The 18,478-nt window shown below is 32.0% G+C and overlaps 1 protein-coding gene across 1 annotated transcript; it reads left to right on the top strand.

Annotated features, from left to right (window-relative positions):
• Positions 1-12,333: 12,333 nt before the first annotated feature.
• On the top strand, positions 12,334-16,976 carry LOC112791935 (uncharacterized). The gene is made up of 6 exons (XM_025834981.3): positions 12,334-12,564; positions 12,976-13,787; positions 13,885-14,918; positions 15,352-15,765; positions 16,199-16,434; positions 16,545-16,976. Exons 2-6 carry the CDS (start codon positions 13,636-13,638, stop codon positions 16,803-16,805), a joined length of 2,097 nt encoding a protein of 698 aa, XP_025690766.1. The 5' UTR covers positions 12,334-12,564; positions 12,976-13,635; the 3' UTR covers positions 16,806-16,976.
• Positions 16,977-18,478: the final 1,502 nt, after the last annotated feature.

Below are 18,478 nucleotides of genomic sequence, written 5' to 3'. Positions count from 1 at the left end.
GGCTCAAAGCCCAATGTCTGATTAAAAACAAGCGAGCTTACTTTTTAGATGATTCATTCTTTTTAAAAAATTTATTCGAGTTCAAAATTGACTTATTAAATTGGTAAAAACTAACAAAGTTGGGTTGGTTTAGTGGTGAGTTCACTAGTCCATTTAAGCAAGTGTCGGAATTCGAATTCCGCGTTGTGCATGAAAAAATACTGACATTTAAGTGCTGGAGGATACCGTGAAAAACAAAAAAAAAATTGGTAAAAACTAATTTTTATTATCATTTCATTTTTTGTCTTTAGATTTTTATAACAAAAATTAAACATTGTTTTTTAAATAAAACTTTTAAAATATAAAATACTGAAAATAGTCTCTTTCAAAAATTTGTCATCTTTTCTTAAGTATAAATAGTTAAAATTAAATATTAAAATTATACTTATTATATATAGAGATTAATGACTAATAAATATTTGTCAACTAAAAATAGAAAGATAAAAATTAGACACTAGATTCTAACGTAAATGAGATTTACAATAAATTGATAACTAAATAATAAACAAGAGAGTATAAAATTTATCTCAGTCATTAATCACTATTATTAAATCGTAAAAATTTATACTTAATATGATATGATTATTATTCTGTTCATGAACGTCTTACTAAGTTAAAATGACTCCTTAGAATAGTGAATTGTTTTCGATGGAAGAGTTATAATAAAAAAATTAAACATTGTTTTTTAAATAAAACTTTTAAAATATAAAATACTGAAAATAGTCTCTTTAAAAAATTTGACATCTTTTCTTAAGTATAAATAGTTAAAATTAAATATTAAAATTATACTTATTATATATAGAGATTAATAATTAATAAATATTTGTCAACTAAAAATAGAAAGATAAAAGTTAGACACTAGATTCTAACTTAAATGAGATTCACAATAAATTGACAACTAAATAATAAACAATAGAATACAAAATTTATCTCAGTACCTTATTAATCACTACTATTAAATCGTAAGAATTTACACTTAATATGATATGACTATTGTTCCGTTCATGAACGTCTTACCGAGTTAAAGTGACTCCTTAGAATAGTGAATTGCTTTCGTTGAAAGAGTTATACGTCGGTTTGGGTTGAACATTGTGGGTGAGAAGATCTGTAAAAGATACTCTGATACTCAAATCAGAACCAAATCTTAATAATGAGGAAAAAAAATAAACAAGTGAGTTAGAGGATATAAATGTATATTTTTTTTACGCTGCTTTCCCTCCTTTTAAAGAGTGAGAGGCCATTATCCTTGACTCATATCCAGTCGATATTCTCGATAGGTTTCGCCTTTGTCGCCGTGTTAGTTTTGAGATTTCACCGTTATATTGTTTGTTACTTGATTTGTGGCTTACATGTCCGAACTTATAACACTTCGTGGCCGAGATATGCGTACATATCATAGCCTCCAAAGTTGACCTGCCATTAAAAAGAAGGAAACAGGTTGAACTTGTTTGTTATTTGTATACCTCGTCCATGTGTTGGAGTTCTCCAACCCCCAAACTCGAGCTAGTTCCGCTAGTGAATATGAAAAAGCAATTTGCTCATTTAATTTTAATGTATAAAAATGAGACCTAATTTCATGCGCCCGTTATGACTTAATGGACATGATATCTGGCGCGAGTTTTGATGAATCCTTGTACGTTAGATCAAATAATTCTTGTAAAAATATTGGACGGACGATTTTGATGAAAAACGTATGTGTGCAACCGTTTATTAATCTATTTTGCGTTTAAAGAATTGTTGTTTTTTCTAAGTGGATTTTTGTGGAAGTTTTGAAGGAAAAGAGTTTAACCCCATTTTTTCTATAAAAATGAGTAAAAAATGTTATTTATGATTTCTTTGTTTGTCTTCTTTGGTCTTGTGTACGTGACTTGGTATTCGGTCAATGAAAAAGGTAAAAGTTAAGGTGGATGAGGGTGATCCTTGCTGTTGGGTGAACGAAAATGTGAAGAGTCAGATTTTTTGTTTTAACGATGTTAAGTAGGTGAATGTGCTTGGTTCAGGGATGTGGTTCAAGAATGTGGAGTGAAATTAAAATAGAAGTGTTGCTGTGTGGGGAGAGTTATTTTGTGTGTGTGAGAAGTTGAGTAATTGGCCTTATTTTTATTTGTATAATTGTTTGCTTACGGAACTAGGTGTAAGATTTTCATTTTCTAACTTCCAATATGGTGTGTTGTTTTGGTTGAACTGTGCTCCAACACAGTTACATCCGAATTCTTGGGACTTTGTTAGGGCTTTTGAGATTTTGATAGAGTTATTAGAACAACCTCTGTCGCTGAGATTTTTTTCATACTATTTCAAGCAAAAGGGGTTAGGAAAGACTTGTGAGCGAACTTGAGTAGTCACCCTGGCAGATCAATAGTTGTGTTGTATAAATCATTGTTTAAAGACTTTAAAGTAATATTTGTGAAAATTATAAGTGTTTTGGATGAATTCCCATTTTATTTGAACGAGTTTTTGGAAGAAAGGTTCTCATTTCTTGGTTCTTGCACATGAAATTTAACACACAAATGTAAAGTGGATACTATTACTCCGAAAGAATTTAAAGTTGGTCTTTCGAGAATGATGTTATATGAACTAGGGCAATCCACTATTAAGTACTAAATATCGACAGTTTTTTATTGGGGACTTCCCCATTGTAGTCTTTAGCCAGATATTCCTGAGCACCGGAACTCTTTTTCTGAAAAATTTAACCAGTTCTCTAAAGGAGCGTTGTTAGCCTTATCACACAATTTTATTTTTTGAAAGGTTGAATAAAATAAGATATCGATAGTACTACCTGGATCTAATAATACTTTTCTTACCAACAAGTCACTAATTTGAACAGATATTATCTCCGAATCGTCAAGATTCAGACTTTGTGAGTAGGTATCAAATTGTGTAAAAATGATAGCTGTTGTTGCCATGTCTTTCGTTGCAAGATGAGTTATTCCTTCTTAATGATGAGGGAAAAAAAGTAAACAAATGAATTAGAAGGTGTGAATATATATTTTTTAGGAAAAGCTCTACATCCATGTATTTTTTACATGGTTGTTAATCAAGTAATTTCCTCCACACGCGCGTCCTCCACCCCTCACTCGTTTGTCATACACGCGCTACATATAACGTGCTGCAACCTAAAGTTTTGCTCAACATAAACCTTTTGTTGCAACGTAAACCTCCTGTTCTTCCTCCTCCTCCTCCTCCTCTGCTTGCGTTCTTCCTTGTTGATCTGCATTGCCTTCGTCATTCTTCTCTGGTCACGTTCATCTTCTCGTTTTCTTATTTCGATCTGGTTGCATTTATCTTCATCCTATTCTTCTTCATTTTCTTCTTCGATCTGCACTTCTGAATCGAAACAATAAATGACTCAACTTCAAATCAGGAGAGCGATTTGGATTACTCTTCTGAAAAGAATCAAACTGACAAAGTTTGGATTATTCAATTTTGAATCGAATTGAATGGAATGCAATTGCTAATTTGAATTGAATTAAATGGACAAAGGTGTACTGAATTGAATTGAATTGAATTAATAATATGTAAACTGTAGGCAGAGTTATTTGAATTTCATTTTATATAATAGATTATGTTTCGTTCACTCATTACTATACAATTGTTTCACCAAGAGTACTGTGTTCGGTTCACCAAGAGTACTGTGTTCCGGTTTACCATGAGTATTGTGTTCAGTTCATTTTGCAGAAAGCTGTTTGAATTTGATTGTATATAATGGATTATGTTTCGTTTACTCAGTATTATACAATTGTATTGGGTTCGATTCACCATGAGTACTATGTTCGGTTCACCATGAGTACTGTGTTCGGTTCACCATGAGTACTGTGTTCGGTTCATTCTGCACTATTCAAAACTCTTCTTCCTCACCTTCTACTGCTTTTTCACCAGAGAGAGAAGGAGGAAAAGACAAAAAAATACAGCAGCAACAACAACAAAATAATGACGATAGGATTTTAGGGTTTAGGGTTTAGAGTTTATGGGTTCAGGGTTTAGTGTACAAGAGTTCAGTGTGTTTCAAACTTTTGGTTCGCCCCGTGTATTAATTTTGGTTCACCGTGTTCATGGTTGAGGGTTTAGGGTTTATGGGTCTAGGGTTTAGGGTTTAGGGTTCAAGATTTTAGGAGTTTAGGGTTTACGGTAGGATTCAGGGTTTAGGGTTTAGGGTTTAGCATTCAGGGTTCAGAGTTCAGTGTTCAGGGTTCGGGTTCAGGGTTTAGGGTTTAGGATTTAGGATTTATGGTTTAGCGTTCAGGGTTCAGAGTTCAGAGTTCAGGGTTCGGATTCAGGGTTTAGGGTTTAGCGTTTAGGTTTTAGGGTGTAGGGTTTAGGGTTTAGGTTTTAGGGTTTTAAGGATTTAAGGTTTATGGGTTCACGGTTCAGTGTTCAGGGTTCTGGTTTTAGTATTTAGGGTTTAGGGTTTAGTGTTTAGGGGTTCATAATTTTTTGGTAAACAGTAGAGCGATTTGGAATACTCCTCTTAAACGAACCAAACTGACAAAGTTTGGATTATTCAATTTTGAATCGAATTGAATGGAATGCAATTGCTAATTTGAATTGAATTAAATGGATGGAGGTGTACTGAATTGAATTGAATTAAATTGATAATATGTAAATTGTAGGCAGAGTTATTTGAAATTGATTTTATATAATGGATTATGTTTCGTTCACTTAGTATTATACAATTGTTTCACCATAAGTACTGTGATCGGTTCATTCTGCAGAAAGTTGTTTGAATTTGATTTTATATAATGGATTATGTTTCGTTCACTCAGTACTATACAATTGTATTGTGTTCAGTTTACCATGAGTACTGTGTTCGATTCATTCTGCACTATTCAAAACTCTTCTTCCTCACCTTCTACTGCTTCTTCACCAGAAAGAGAAGGAGAAAAGGACAAAAAAATACAGTAGCAACAATAACAAAAGAATGACGATAAGGAGAAAACACATGAAGAAGAAGGAACGTGAAAAATGAGGAGAAAAGGAGGAATGCGAAGAAGAAGGCGAAAAAGAAGACGCTCTGTGCGTAAACGAGCGTGAAAAGAAGAAGAAGAAGAAACGCGAGAGAAGAAGAAGTGTGGAGAAGCATTAGACAAAAGCGATTTTGTGTGTGTTGAACGCGTGTATTTCACATTTTATTTAATGGTATTAAATTTTTTTGTATTGAGCTAATTTAGTTACATAATTATATAAATATGTAGCATTCTGATATTTTTTTTACGCTGCTCTCCCTCCTTTTAAAGAGTGAAAAGTCGTTTTGCTAAACTCGTATCCAGTTAATATTTCCGCTTTTGTTGTCGTGTTGATTTTGTAATTTTACCGTTATATTATTTGTTACTTAGTTTGTGATTTACGTGTCCAAATATATAGTATTTCGTGGGCGAAATATGACGTACATATCAATTATGATCCAGTATATCTTCTTTTTGAGTTGTGAAGATTTATTCTGATTTTAAACCACATCACATGAATGAGGCTTTTCACCGAAAACATCATTTGGTCTTCATTGCTACTTTCTTATAATAGGTCTTAGTTTTCTTAATCACGCGTAAGGCATGATTGAAAAACTGCGATTCCTTAGTTTGATAAAAAAAAAAACATGTAACATTATCTTTTCAATTTTTAATAAGTGTTTGCTATCATGTTTGAAAAATAAGAGTCACTCAAACAAAGACGTTAAAAACGTTTTTTGGTTAAAAATGTTTTTTAATAATTAAAATTTAATATATATAATTAATTAAATTGTGTTTTATTTTTTGTTAAAATTAGACTAGACAAATTGATTTGACCAAAAAATAATGAATCAAATCTTGAACTGGTCTAAATTAATAATATTTTTTATAAAAAATGACTACAATACCTTATTATAGAAAATGACTAAAATACTTCTATTATATATATTAATTTACGAATCCTAAATTTTAGTTCTTTATTTTTCTATCGTAGGATTAGGTTTTAGAATTTTTAAAATTAATATATATATATATATATATAATAAGAGTATTTTAATCATTCTCTATAATAAAGGTATTGTAATAAGTACGATTTTGGTCCCTAACGTAGAGACCAAAAATTTATTTCGTCCCCGGCCTTTTTTTCGTTACAAAATAGTCCCCAAGATTTCAGTTTGTTTTAAAATCGTCTCCTTTACCAATTTTATTTTTTTATTACCAAATTATCCCTCATTAAAAAAATTATAAAATAAAAGAAATATAAAAGAAATAAAAAAAGGAAAGAAAGGGTACAGAGAAGCGGGGGTGGGGAGAGAAAGAAAGGGTGGTGGGGCGCGAGAAGGGGGAGAGGGAGGAGGGGGGAGAGAAGGGGGACGCTATACCGCCGCACCGCCACTGCCCGCCCGTCACTGCCGCCTCTTCTTCTTCTTCTTCTTCTTCTTCTTCTTCTTCTCCCCAGAGCAACTGCGACCCTCTCCCCACCTTCTCTCCTTCCCTGTCTCAGACTTTTCGAACCAGAGCTCACTGCTGGTGAGCCTCCCCTGCTTCACCATCGCACAGCAATATGGAGCCTCCCCTGCTTCAGCACCGCCAGCGAGCCTCCCTGCTTCTCCTCTCTCAATCCCTGTCACAGAAGGAATCAGAGCTCACTGCCGTCCGTTACCCTCCCTCCAGCCCCTTCCTGTCATGCCCAGACCACCGGCGCTCTACCACTGCATTCCCTTTACCCTCTTTTCTGTTTTTTATTTTCATAATCCAGTTATTATTTTGCTTTCAATTTCTGTTTTTGGTGAGTGTTAGATGCTTATTTGATTCTGAATTAGTTTAGCTGGATTTTAATTTTTTGTTAGTTGATTTTAGGGTATTGAATTGCTGAAAATTGCTGCTGAATTGTTGTTATTGTTGTTGAGCTTCTGTTATTGAATTGCTGAAAATTGCTTCTGCTGTTCTTCTGCTTCTGCTTGATGTTCTATTTTTGGTTGATGGTTCTTCTAATTTTTAATTTTGTTGATGGTTCTGATGATGACCATGATGATAATGGTGGTGGTGGTGGTGGTGGTGCTTAGGCTTCTGTTATGTTTCTGCTGAGGTTGGTTGATTTTGGGGGTGAAGGAAAAAGGGTATTTTTGTCCGAAGGACTGATGATTGGATTCTTGACGGTTTAAAATTTCACAAATGAAATCTCGTTGCAAGTATAGTTTTTAAACCAACAATCATCCTTTCATACAAAAAATTATTTGTCACAAGTACAAACCCCTAAAATTTATAAACCGAAGTATTCAAATCTCGAGTTGTTCTCCCTAGGAATTACAATAAAGTGTCTTGTTATTGGTTGAGTTATGTTTGGGGCTTTTGATAAGAGACATGAAAGATAAATGGTAAGGAAGTAAACTAATGGCTAAAAAGGTCTTGGCAAGGGTTGGTGGTCAAGGATCTCTATCCTAATCACTAACCACAACTTGAGAGTTGGCAAGGATCAATCCCGTTAAATCATCCTCTAACTAGTAGTAAAGAAAAGTCAAATGAGTTATATCAATCCTAGTCCATAAGTCCTAACTCTCCACTAATTCAATTAGTGAGAACTAGAGTCAATGGATCCCAATCATCAGTTACTTGGACATTAGCAACTCAAGAAGTCCTAAGTTACCTTTTCAAGCCAAGAGCATAAAATTCTACTCTAAAATCTAACCAAGCATTTTATCAAACACTTGGAAGGCAATAAAAGGAAAGCATAGTAAAATTGAAAGGAAAGTAAATCTACACTACTCAATTGCAAGGAATTAAACAACAAATCAAATAAAACAATATCTACATGAATTATCTCAAATTGCATTAAAGGAAAATAGAAGAAACAAAAGTGCATCAACATAAAAATAGAGAATTACAAGAATTTAATGCTAAACTAGAGAGAAGAGATGTAGAAGAAGAAGAACTACAAAAGAAAAAATAAATCAAAGCATGAAATTAACCTAGATCTAAGAACTAAACATAATCCTAATCCTAATTCTAGAGAGAAGTTAGAGCTTCTCTCTCTAGAAACTAACTCTAAACTAATCCTAATGAGTGTGAATGATGGAATCCCCTTGCTCTTCAATCCTTGGCTTTAAATAGCATTTTTGACGCCAAAATTGATTGGGATTGGGCTCCAAAACCCTTCTGAATTCGCTGGCCACGTTTTCATTAAAAAAATCATATACCAGCACCGATGCGTATGCGCATAGCACGCGTACGCGTCCATGGGGTAATTCGCAAGGTGCGCGTAAGCGCCTGGTGTACGCGCGCGTCCATGGACGAGTTCAATTCTTTGACTTTTCATGATCTTCTCAACTTTGTATGCTTTTCTTTCATTCCTTTGATCCTCCCCTAGCTCTTTTTAACCTGAAATCACTTAACAAATAAATCAAGGTATCTAGTGGAATTAAATGTGAATTAAAATTAACTAATTTAAGGTCTAGAAAGCATGTTTTTACACTTAAATACAAATTGGGAGACAATCATGAAACCATGCTATTTCATTGAAAAAATGTGGGTAAAAGGTCATAAAATTCCTTAAATTCAACACAAGATAAACCCTACAAATGGGGTTTATCAAGGACGATTTTAAAATAAACTGAAACATTGGGACCATTTTGTAGTGAAAAAAAGATCGGGGACGAAATAAATTTTCGGCCTCAATGTTAGGGACCAAAATCGTACTTATTCTAGTCATTTTTTATAAAAAATAATATTAATTTAGACCAGTTCAAGATTTGATTTACCATTTTTTCGGTTAAATCAATTTGTCTAGCCTAATTTTGACAAAAATAATATGATTTAATCGATTATATATGTTAAATTTTAATTACTGAAAAACATCTTTAAAAAAAGACGTTTTAGATGTTTTTATCTGAGTGACTTCCTTAAAAAATATTGTCTAATTATTAAAATAGATTAAATAATTAATTTTAAATTTAAAAATATAAAAAAATTTAAAAAATTAAATATTTTAAAATTATTATAAAAAATAATTTAAACAAAAATGAGACAACAAACAAAAAATTTCATAGAATTGGCCTTTCCAATATGCATATGAAGCTCCCTCTAGATTCTAGAAGATACATGGAAAAAAAAAATCTGATTCTAATGTTTTTTACCCCTTTGCTATACGGAGGCGTAAGCGTCACTAAACGTGTTCGTCCCAAAACTCCCAATTGATTTTGTGAGTAACTGTCCCTTTAATACGTGTTAGATCATATTAGCCCTCTCGTCTTGGGGCGGGGTTTACTATGTAATGTAGGGTATGGATCTGACACCCTTTGAGACTCACCTATGCTGCACTATATATTATATGAAAAATTTTAAATATATCTAAAATATTAGTATTTTAGTTGTTTTAATTGTTATTCTTAGTTCTAGTACTTTTAATTATTAATTTTAATTAATATATATTATATATATTTTTTATAATTAAGATTAATAATTAAAACAACTGAAATATCGATATTTTAGATATATTTAAAACTCTTCCGTTAGTATATATATTATACAAGTTTAAAAATATTGTGTGAATGAAGAATAATATAGGCATTCGAAAATGTGGTTCTCATTCCTATACCATCTAGTGCAATGACGTCAATAATTAGGCTATGTGGCTAAATCAAAGAAAGACATTGTAAATTGGATTTGGACGTCAAATAACATTTTATCATCTATGACTTAAGTATAATATAGTAATTAAGTAATTCTTTTCAAATATTTATTTATATACTAAAATTAGTTATTAAAATTAATCATTATGTATTTATATAAATATATATATATAAAATTTAATATATTTTTAATATATAGTTTATATTAATAATTAATTTTAATTATTGATTTTAATATCCATCTAGCTAATAGTTAAATTCTTTTAATATGACTTGCTAATTATATATGGCTAATATGGTGTGTTAGTTTTATCGTATGAAAGTGCACAAACCTAACAGTACTGAATATGATATGATAAAACTAAATATACACTAAGAGCTAGAATAATATATTAATATACAACTTTCTTAACTCGACCGTATACATTTTTTTAATTAAGAATAATAGTGTGTGCTTTCTTTTTGGTAAACTAAAAGTGTATGCTTTTAATAATTTGATATAAAATATTAAATATGTTGGGCCAACTGTGAAGAGTTCTTGAACACTAAAAAAATTTTGGAGAGGAATCAAATAAGAGAACATAAGATGAGAAGACACCACATCCAACTCAAAATCTTAAAATGTTAAATTAATGGGTCTCTCATCTTATAAATTCCTTACTCTTCTATACTTTTTTTAATATGGGACTAATTTCAACACTCCTCACACTTAAAATATTAACAAAATATTCACGTTAATTTTATGTAAAATTAGTAGTTAAAATTTATTTGATAATTTAATAAATCTTATTAAATTATTATTTAATAATTTTTAATTATCAACTTTACATAAAAATAATTGTATATAAATTTTTATTTAAAAAGTATTAGGTAGTTACTATTTTTTTCTTACATTTATTTTATATTTGAACTAATATTAATCAACTCTTATTTTTTATTAAAAATATTAGTTTTTTAATATTTTTAAAACAAAAATATTATTTATATATTAAAATTAACCATTAAAATTAATTATTATATATTTATATATAAAAAGATATTTTATATTAATAATTAATTTTAGTTATTATTTTTAATATGATTAATTTTAATATATACTACGTATGGTTGTTGTCAAAATTACTATTAAAGCCATAGACATATATGTATGATATGGTTATGGTACGAAAATGACATGCACTACCACCTGCCAGAAAACCGTCCAAACTTTAGATAAATGAGGAAATAAATAAATAAATAAATTAAAGACGGCATCCGCTGGCATATCATAGTTAAATCAAATTTATTTAAATCATGGCATGTGTTGCCAATGAAGCCTAATAAAACAGCTCCAAACTCGTTCGGTATCGCCCCATTTACTCCAATACTCCATGGCAATATGGAGGTAGTAGGTGCTTCTGGTTTTTAGTTAGAGATATTGACTTTGAGTTCTAATAAGATGAAAAAGAGAAAACACTATTGCTGTATTCTATGAATAATGTGCTTAGCAGCCTAATATTCTAGTACATATGTAAAGTTGGATTTTTCTCCTTCCATTTTTTAATTATACGGAAAAAATAATGTCCTTACCACTCGTATATTTTCTTAAGTTTATTTTAATGTATGTCCCTCATAACAGAAATAAAGAAAATATGGTCAATATTTTAAAAATAAAAGAAACATAAACTTTCGTTTATTTAATATTGATTTTTTTTCAGAAGAATCTGTTAAAACTATTAATCATTTTCACATCAAAATTCTTGCTTGGAGGCCTTATTTGACATCAACAAAATCGAGCAAAATAAATAGGAATCCTAATAATAATAATAATGTAGGCGAACTGTAGGTTGTATATGATTATATTAATTATATTATATGTATACTAAAATTAAACACTAACATTAATTATTAGTATAAAATATATATTAAAATATAAATATATATTAAAAGTAAATTAAATTACGTATATATTTATATATAAATATATTAGTAACCGATTATAGGAACTGATTTATAGGTATACGTGGAACGAACTTTGTCATTAAGTTTTTTCTTATTTAATTTAATTTCTTTTGGTGATGTTGTCACGCCACAAAGAGCTGTTTCCTTTTAACAAGTGTAATAATGTTACATCTTCTGCGTAATAGCCCCACGGTTGCCATTGATTGTGAACAAATTGAATATGATAATTGCCCATATTATTAACGTTGATAAACTGATCTTTCCTTTCGTGTATAAGTAAAGTAAGTTGCAATAATAATGCGATCATTAGTCAAAAAATGTAAAATATTTTTGTTAACAAATATCTAAAATTCCTAAACTCTAAAATCATTTCAAGAGTAGTTGTTAGGAAGATAAAAGTAAAAGTTATTTATAAAAAAAAATAAGATGTTGAAATTGTGAATTTCCAATGATATTAAAACTCTAGTATCATCTATCTTTAGTAGAAAAAATGTTATTGATATTTAAAAAATGATAAATTAATCCTTCACATAAAAAAAAAACATATTTAACTCATCTTTTACAAACTCTATAAATGCATGAGTTGTTAAAAAAACCAATAAAAAAGTATATTTTTTAAGGTATACTAAAGAAAAAAAAAATCAAATACCTAAACACGTCCTGTACTGCACTATTAGGTCCTGGTTTACAATAGAAAAGTAGACAACATACTTGTCATTGTTAATAAATTTTTCAGCTAACTTTTTGCATCTATACAGAGACGCTGCTAGATTCCAAGATTCATTGTTAATGAAATTATTGTCTTCTATGACATGAATAGGGCCAAGTCTTGTACTATATTGGTCTTCTCCATGCCTAAATTAATTTGTGTTATGTTGCGTTGCGTGCCTAGGTTTGAAACATCAAGGCTCCATAGACATTTAATTTTGCTGCTCTTCTCTTGGCTAACAATAATGGCAAAAGATGGCTATACTGAGAACCTATGGTCCTCCTTGTAAGCTTTGCACTCATGTCAAGTAAGTCATTAAATTAACCTTCTAATATATGGTTTCATTTCTCCTATAAATTTTGTGATTGAGTAAATTTGATGAGTTGGGGTGCCAAGAATTAAGCAAAACTTTTAGGATATATCTTTGCATTAACATGTGATATATGTGAGAGTAACAAATTAAAGTTCTTAAATTCATCAATTCTAGCTAGTTGATTGGATCAATGAGAGAAAATTGTGATAAAATAGTTCCTACTTTTGCATTGCATTTGGTCTATAAAGTCTAAAGTGTTTGGTAAAAACGTCAACAAATATTTCAGGACTATTTTCCTTTTAATGAAATTAAACCAGACAAAAGTGTGTGAGCATATGCCATTGAATAACATTATTTTTTTTTGTTATCTACTTTAATTCATCATGCAATGATTTGTTGTTGCAGGTGGAGAGATTTCAGATTTGAAGTGTTTATCATTTTATTTTATTTTTAAAGAGATAAATATCTAGTTGCAAAACGTTTTGATGCACACAGCCAAAATAAAATCAGATTCCTATCTAAATAGAGTGGGGGAAAGTTTGGGAATTTGATTCTAGAACTAACACCTGACCATTTCAATTTTCAACCAAAGAAAGAAGAAAAACATTGAGTTGACCCAAGGAATCCAAAGGGCACCGACTAAGTCCAAACGAAGAAAACATAAAATAAAAAAAAAAAGATATTACCAAGGCACAAAAATCCGGCAAAAACCGTACTTAACATACCCCATGGCCATGACACGTGTCAACAACATAGAATACCAAAGTACCATCATTAATTAACACTCTTATACAAACTATCAACCGTTCGTACCGAGAAACCGAATTGACCAAATCAAATTAAATTAACTTCATCATACGTTGCTTTCTTTCCTTAAAACAAACTATACGGCACTGCACAACTCACCCTCTTAGATATTATTCTGCCATTTGATTGATTTTGTTCTAAACTGGTGGAGGGAGAGTTCACTTGCTACCTCATCATGAATCTTTTCTACTACTTCAATCTTTTTCAAAATACTGCTGTCTCGTTAACTTGGTTTCAAGTTTATGAAAAGAGTGGTTGATGGGTGCCAAGAACTTTGCTATGCTCAAAAAATGCATTGATTCAACCTCAATTGTGCATGGAAATATGCTTTGGGCTTTGGCTTCTCTGTGGGCTTTTTTCTGCAACCATGTGCTTTCTTCCTTGGTCTTCATGCTCAGATACTTATTCAGGTTTCATCAATTTTCTTATAAGCGTTCTTGGTATCTAGCTTAGTTCCTTTTTTATTTGAAAATAAATAAGAAAGAGGATTTTTTTATTTTCTCTCAGGTTTGAGATTGAAGAAAGGAAAATAGAGCATGCTGGTGAAACTAGGAAGAATGAATCTGAAGATTATGAGATTGATGAGTTTGCAGAAAAGCTTGTTAATTTGATGTTTCCGAGTGGCGAAGAAAGAGAAGATGAAACAGAGTGCTCTGTTTCCGTGGAAGCTACTACTTTTGTGTCTGATGTTCATAGCGACAAAAAAAGCGCAGAAACAGATGAACAGTGCTCTGCCTTGAAGGAGAAAGATCCTGAAACCGGTGGAGTTTGTGAGGAAAGTGAAGGAGAAAAAGAAGGATATGATTCTGCGGAAGCTGAAGCTGTTTCTTATGTTGATGGAGATGTTAAGAAAATAAGTGAGAGTGAAACAGAGTACTCTGTTTCCAAGGTTCATGAATATGGTGACTCTGTTACAAGTACAACCACAAGCAAGTATGAATTCATGGCAAGAAGAGATATCAGTGTTTTCGTACAAGAACCAACCGTCTTGACCTTTAGTTTCCGCGAGTTTTATGGCGATCCAACTGCTTCCGCTCTTTCTTCTGTTGATGCATTTGCTCAAGAACAAGAACAAGAAGAATATTTTCAAGAGCAGATAACTTCTTCCACTTCCGATTCACTCCTTGATGATTCTCTTCAAGGTTCAGAAGAAACCTTGGTAGAAGATAATTTGGATGAACCAGATTTAGAAGAAGACTACGACGAAGAAGATGATGACTTGGACTGGGAAGAAGATGATGATGAAGACGAGGAGGAGGATGATGACGAGGACGATGAGTTGTTGCAACAACTGAAAATGGAAATGCGGATTGCAAAACAAGGAGGACTTGCCACTATTTTAGAAGAGGAAGAGGAAGAGGAAAAACCAGAAAAAACTGAATCTCCATCAAAAGCTATTGAAGATCTAAAACCATTGAGGATAGAAGACAAGAAGGTGGAATACAAGGATCACATTCTTCAAATTCAGAAGGTCTACAAGAGCTATGCAGAGAAGATGCGCAAACTCGATGTCTTGAATGACCAAACCATGCATGCAATAGGTGAGATTATAGCTTTAAATTAATCTTCATTTAATTTCTGAATCTCTGTTTGTTTGTCACATATAATCTTTAATTTTGTGTTCTTTTCAGATTATTAGGCCATAGTATTTTTGCTTCTTGTATGTTGTTTAATTTAATCTATCAAAGTCACAGAAAGTGACAAGTCTACGTCATAAGTTTTCAACGCCATTCTCTCATTACCGTTCTTTTCATAGGCCTACGTTGAACATTTGCTACGTTAAAATACCATTGCAGATTCTATATTGTTAACGTGATACATTCAATAATTAAGAAATGTCCTAAGTCCTACCTTTCACATATTACTTTTCAGCTTTTGACATAGTCTACAAAGAAAAAAAACTAATTCCATGAACAATAATCTTGTTTTATCTGTCATTATTAACAAAATTACATACTTTGCCGTTAATTATAGGTCTTCTTCAGCTAAAAGACCCTCCAAAGCTATTTATAATGGCAAAATCTACTGTCAAAGGTGGCAAGGCTCTTGTATCTCAGAATTTGTGGCCACGCAAAGCAGAGAAGCAAACATCAGACCCCATGTTGAAGTTTGTTCAAGAACTTCATAGAGACTTGGAATTGGTGTATGTTGGTCAAGTTTGTCTCACTTGGGAAATCCTTTGTTGGCAGCACAACAAAGCTAAAGAGCTTCAACAGCATGATTCACCATGGCCTCACAGTTATAATCTAGTTGCTGGTGAGTTTCAGCTCTTTCAAGTCCTCGTGGAAAGGTTCCTAGAGAATGAACCATTTCAAGGCCCTAGGATCCAGAACTACGTCAAGAACCGATGCGTCGTTCGCAACCTTCTCCATGTTCCAGCCATTAAAGGTGAACAAAACACACTAACTAGTATAAACTCTGTTTAACCAATTTGGGTTGGTCTAGTAGTTAATTTATTAGTATGCTTAAACAAGTGTTGGGGATTTGAATCTTGTCTTATACATACAGCAAGCAATCTACTGGCCAGCGACAAATCTTAAATGGAGCTCAGGATTAAGCTTTAACCTATCAAGATCATAGAAAACTAAAATAAATATAAACTCTATTTGTTAATTGTCTCGTGACAGAAATAGACAAAATGTACCACTTTCATGGAATAAAATTTGTCTATTTTACCGTCCACCCAAAATCTGAAAATAGGAATTAAAAAACAAACTTTCATGTCGTGTTCTGTATAGTTATTGTCACAATGTCTATATTTTCTGCCTTGTGATTCTTATTAGCCATAGTCTTAATTCTAATAATTCTGATTCCTGCGCAGATGATAATAGGAAGGACAAGAAAATAACCAAGTGGGGTGAAGAAGAGGATGCAATTGCAAGTGGAAAGTTACTGGAGATCATCAAGGAATCCATGCAGGTTTTCTGGGAGTTTGTTCGAGCAGACAAAGATTACGAGAATGTGATACCTAAAGTTTCCAAGAAAAGAATTGGAAATGATGTTAGTGATCCAGAAATTTCAGATCTTCTTGTGGACATTAGAGCTCAATTGCAAAAGGTTTCTTTTCCTTATACCCTAACAATATTTTTCTAACTATTTAGCATTGCTCCATATTTAAATTAAGCCGAGAGAATATCACATGAGAAACTATATTATTGTTGTTGCAGAAGGAGAAGAAGCTCAAGGACATAGTGAGAAGTGCGAGTTGCATAGTGAGGAAGTTCCAGAAGCACAAAAATGAGGATCAAATTCAAGTGGATCATGAGCAGTTTCTAGCTCAAATGGGGTTGAGATTGATTTCTAGGGTGGTGAACATGAAAAGATTGAGAAAAGATCAGTTAGAATGGTGTAGTGAAAAACTAAATAGAATCAAATTTGTTGGTACAAAGACTCAAGTTGAGCCTTATTTTCTGCTTTTTCCATGCTGATTGGGCCAATTTCTTTTTCTACTCACATGTATCTAGAGATCTACTATTTGTGTAGAAAGTGGACTCATGTACTTAATATATTTCGTATTGTATATATGCAGAGTATAGGCTTCTTGTTCATACATTAATTTTGACTACTAATTGGAATGTTAAAACAATTTTTTGGCATCATATTTGTTCTTGTTTTTGTAGACAATATTAGAAAGAAGGACCCTCGCTAGCATTATAAGTGTGTATAAATAGACCTCTCGTATAAATAATGTAACAACCGATATCTATAATAATAATTTAGAAAAACAGAATATAGATGAAAAGAGAGATAGACTAAAATGATCTTCTTTTAGTATTTTGTATGATTGACAGAAATAGCAAATAATGAAAAGAAATACGGTGGTTGAAATAGAGAGTCAGTCTCCCTTCTAAGTCTATTCTCAATTCTCACTATTTTCTTATTTTTCCCTCTATTCTACTGTTCCTTATATTCCCTGTTAAGTTAAGAAATTAACTAAATTAATTAATAATAACAAATATTATTTTTGATAAAATAAATAATTAGTGTTGATAAATTATTTAATAAGTATATATTACTAATTATCTATTATAAAGTTGCAGGCCTAAATTAAGTTGAATAGCCCAAATGGAATAAAAAACAATCAACAGAAATATTGGACTGAAAGCAAAGAAAGAAGCCAAAGAAATCAAATCGGGCCAAGCATATCAATACCCGATCCAAGCCCAATCCGATTTCAGAAAAAACAAATCCTTCTCTTTTGCTTAACCAAAAGCAACGTTAATCTCTCTTTTGTCCTAGTCAAATTAGAGTTTCAGAAAAGCAAGAAAGAGAAAGAGAGAGAGAGAGCTTCTTCACCAAGCTAGTCACCAAAGAAGCAAGAGAGAGAAGGATTAAGCTTGAAAGGCAGATATCAAATCACCCACTTCAAACCCAATCAAGCTTAGGTTAAAGGTAACTAATTTCCTCTTGCATGTATTAAATCTTCATCTCTTCTTCCCAACACTCTGCTCTATCCGAAATGGGATACAAGGGAAAGAGGATTTCTGTTCTTCTCTGCTGTGTATCCACGGTCTTAAACAAGACTTGGGGACCAAGTTGATTTTCAAGGACTCAGATCAAGTTGACCATTGGAAGATTTCTATAGTTGCTGTTTTATGGCTTTCGGCCAAGATAAGGAAGTCAGAAGGAGAGTTTATACTCTGAGGATTAAAGAAAAAAAGTGAATCTGTGGGTTGGTGAAGCTCAAACGCTCAAGGTGTTGACCTTGGAAGAAGAACCCAGCAACATGCAAGGAGATAAAAAGCAGCTTGATGTTCATTCAGAAGGCAAGGAGAGAAAACCAGAGAGTGAGAACAATGTTCTGTTAAAAAGTTCCTCTACTTGGATAATGCTTTCTTTCAAAGAAGCATTCGGCCAATACTGAAGAACTGTATCTGAGGTTTGCGAATCTGGTTTTGCACATAGCAAAGAGGCTGCTGATAAAGTCAATCTCTTTCATGTTTTACTGATTGTAATGTACTTTTCTATGTTTATCCTTCTGAAATTTCTTATGAGAAAAGGCATTGTGAGAAAGCTCAAGTAAAAGCCATGAGTGGAAAAAGGCTGAGTGATATACTTGAGAGAAAAGTCTAGAGTTATTTTCTGATTTCTTTAGGTTGGT

Source organism: Arachis hypogaea, chromosome 13 (genome assembly GCF_003086295.3).
Source record: "Arachis hypogaea cultivar Tifrunner chromosome 13, arahy.Tifrunner.gnm2.J5K5, whole genome shotgun sequence".
Classification (NCBI taxonomy): domain Eukaryota; kingdom Viridiplantae; phylum Streptophyta; class Magnoliopsida; order Fabales; family Fabaceae; genus Arachis; species Arachis hypogaea.
This window is presented reverse-complemented; position numbering and strand designations above follow the sequence as displayed.

What these genes read in the sequence shown, in the direction of transcription:
- LOC112791935 (XM_025834981.3), top strand. Translation starts at nt 13,636, where the DNA reads ATGGGTGCCAAGAACTTTGCTATGCTCAAAAAATGCATTGATTCAACC. An exon ending in ATGCTCAGATACTTATTCAG is followed by an intron (nt 13,788 to 13,884) that starts GTTTCATCAATT and finishes ATTTTCTCTCAG; the next exon opens with GTTTGAGATTGAAGAAAGGA. An exon ending in TTAGAGCTCAATTGCAAAAG is followed by an intron (nt 16,435 to 16,544) that starts GTTTCTTTTCCT and finishes TTGTTGTTGCAG; the next exon opens with AAGGAGAAGAAGCTCAAGGA.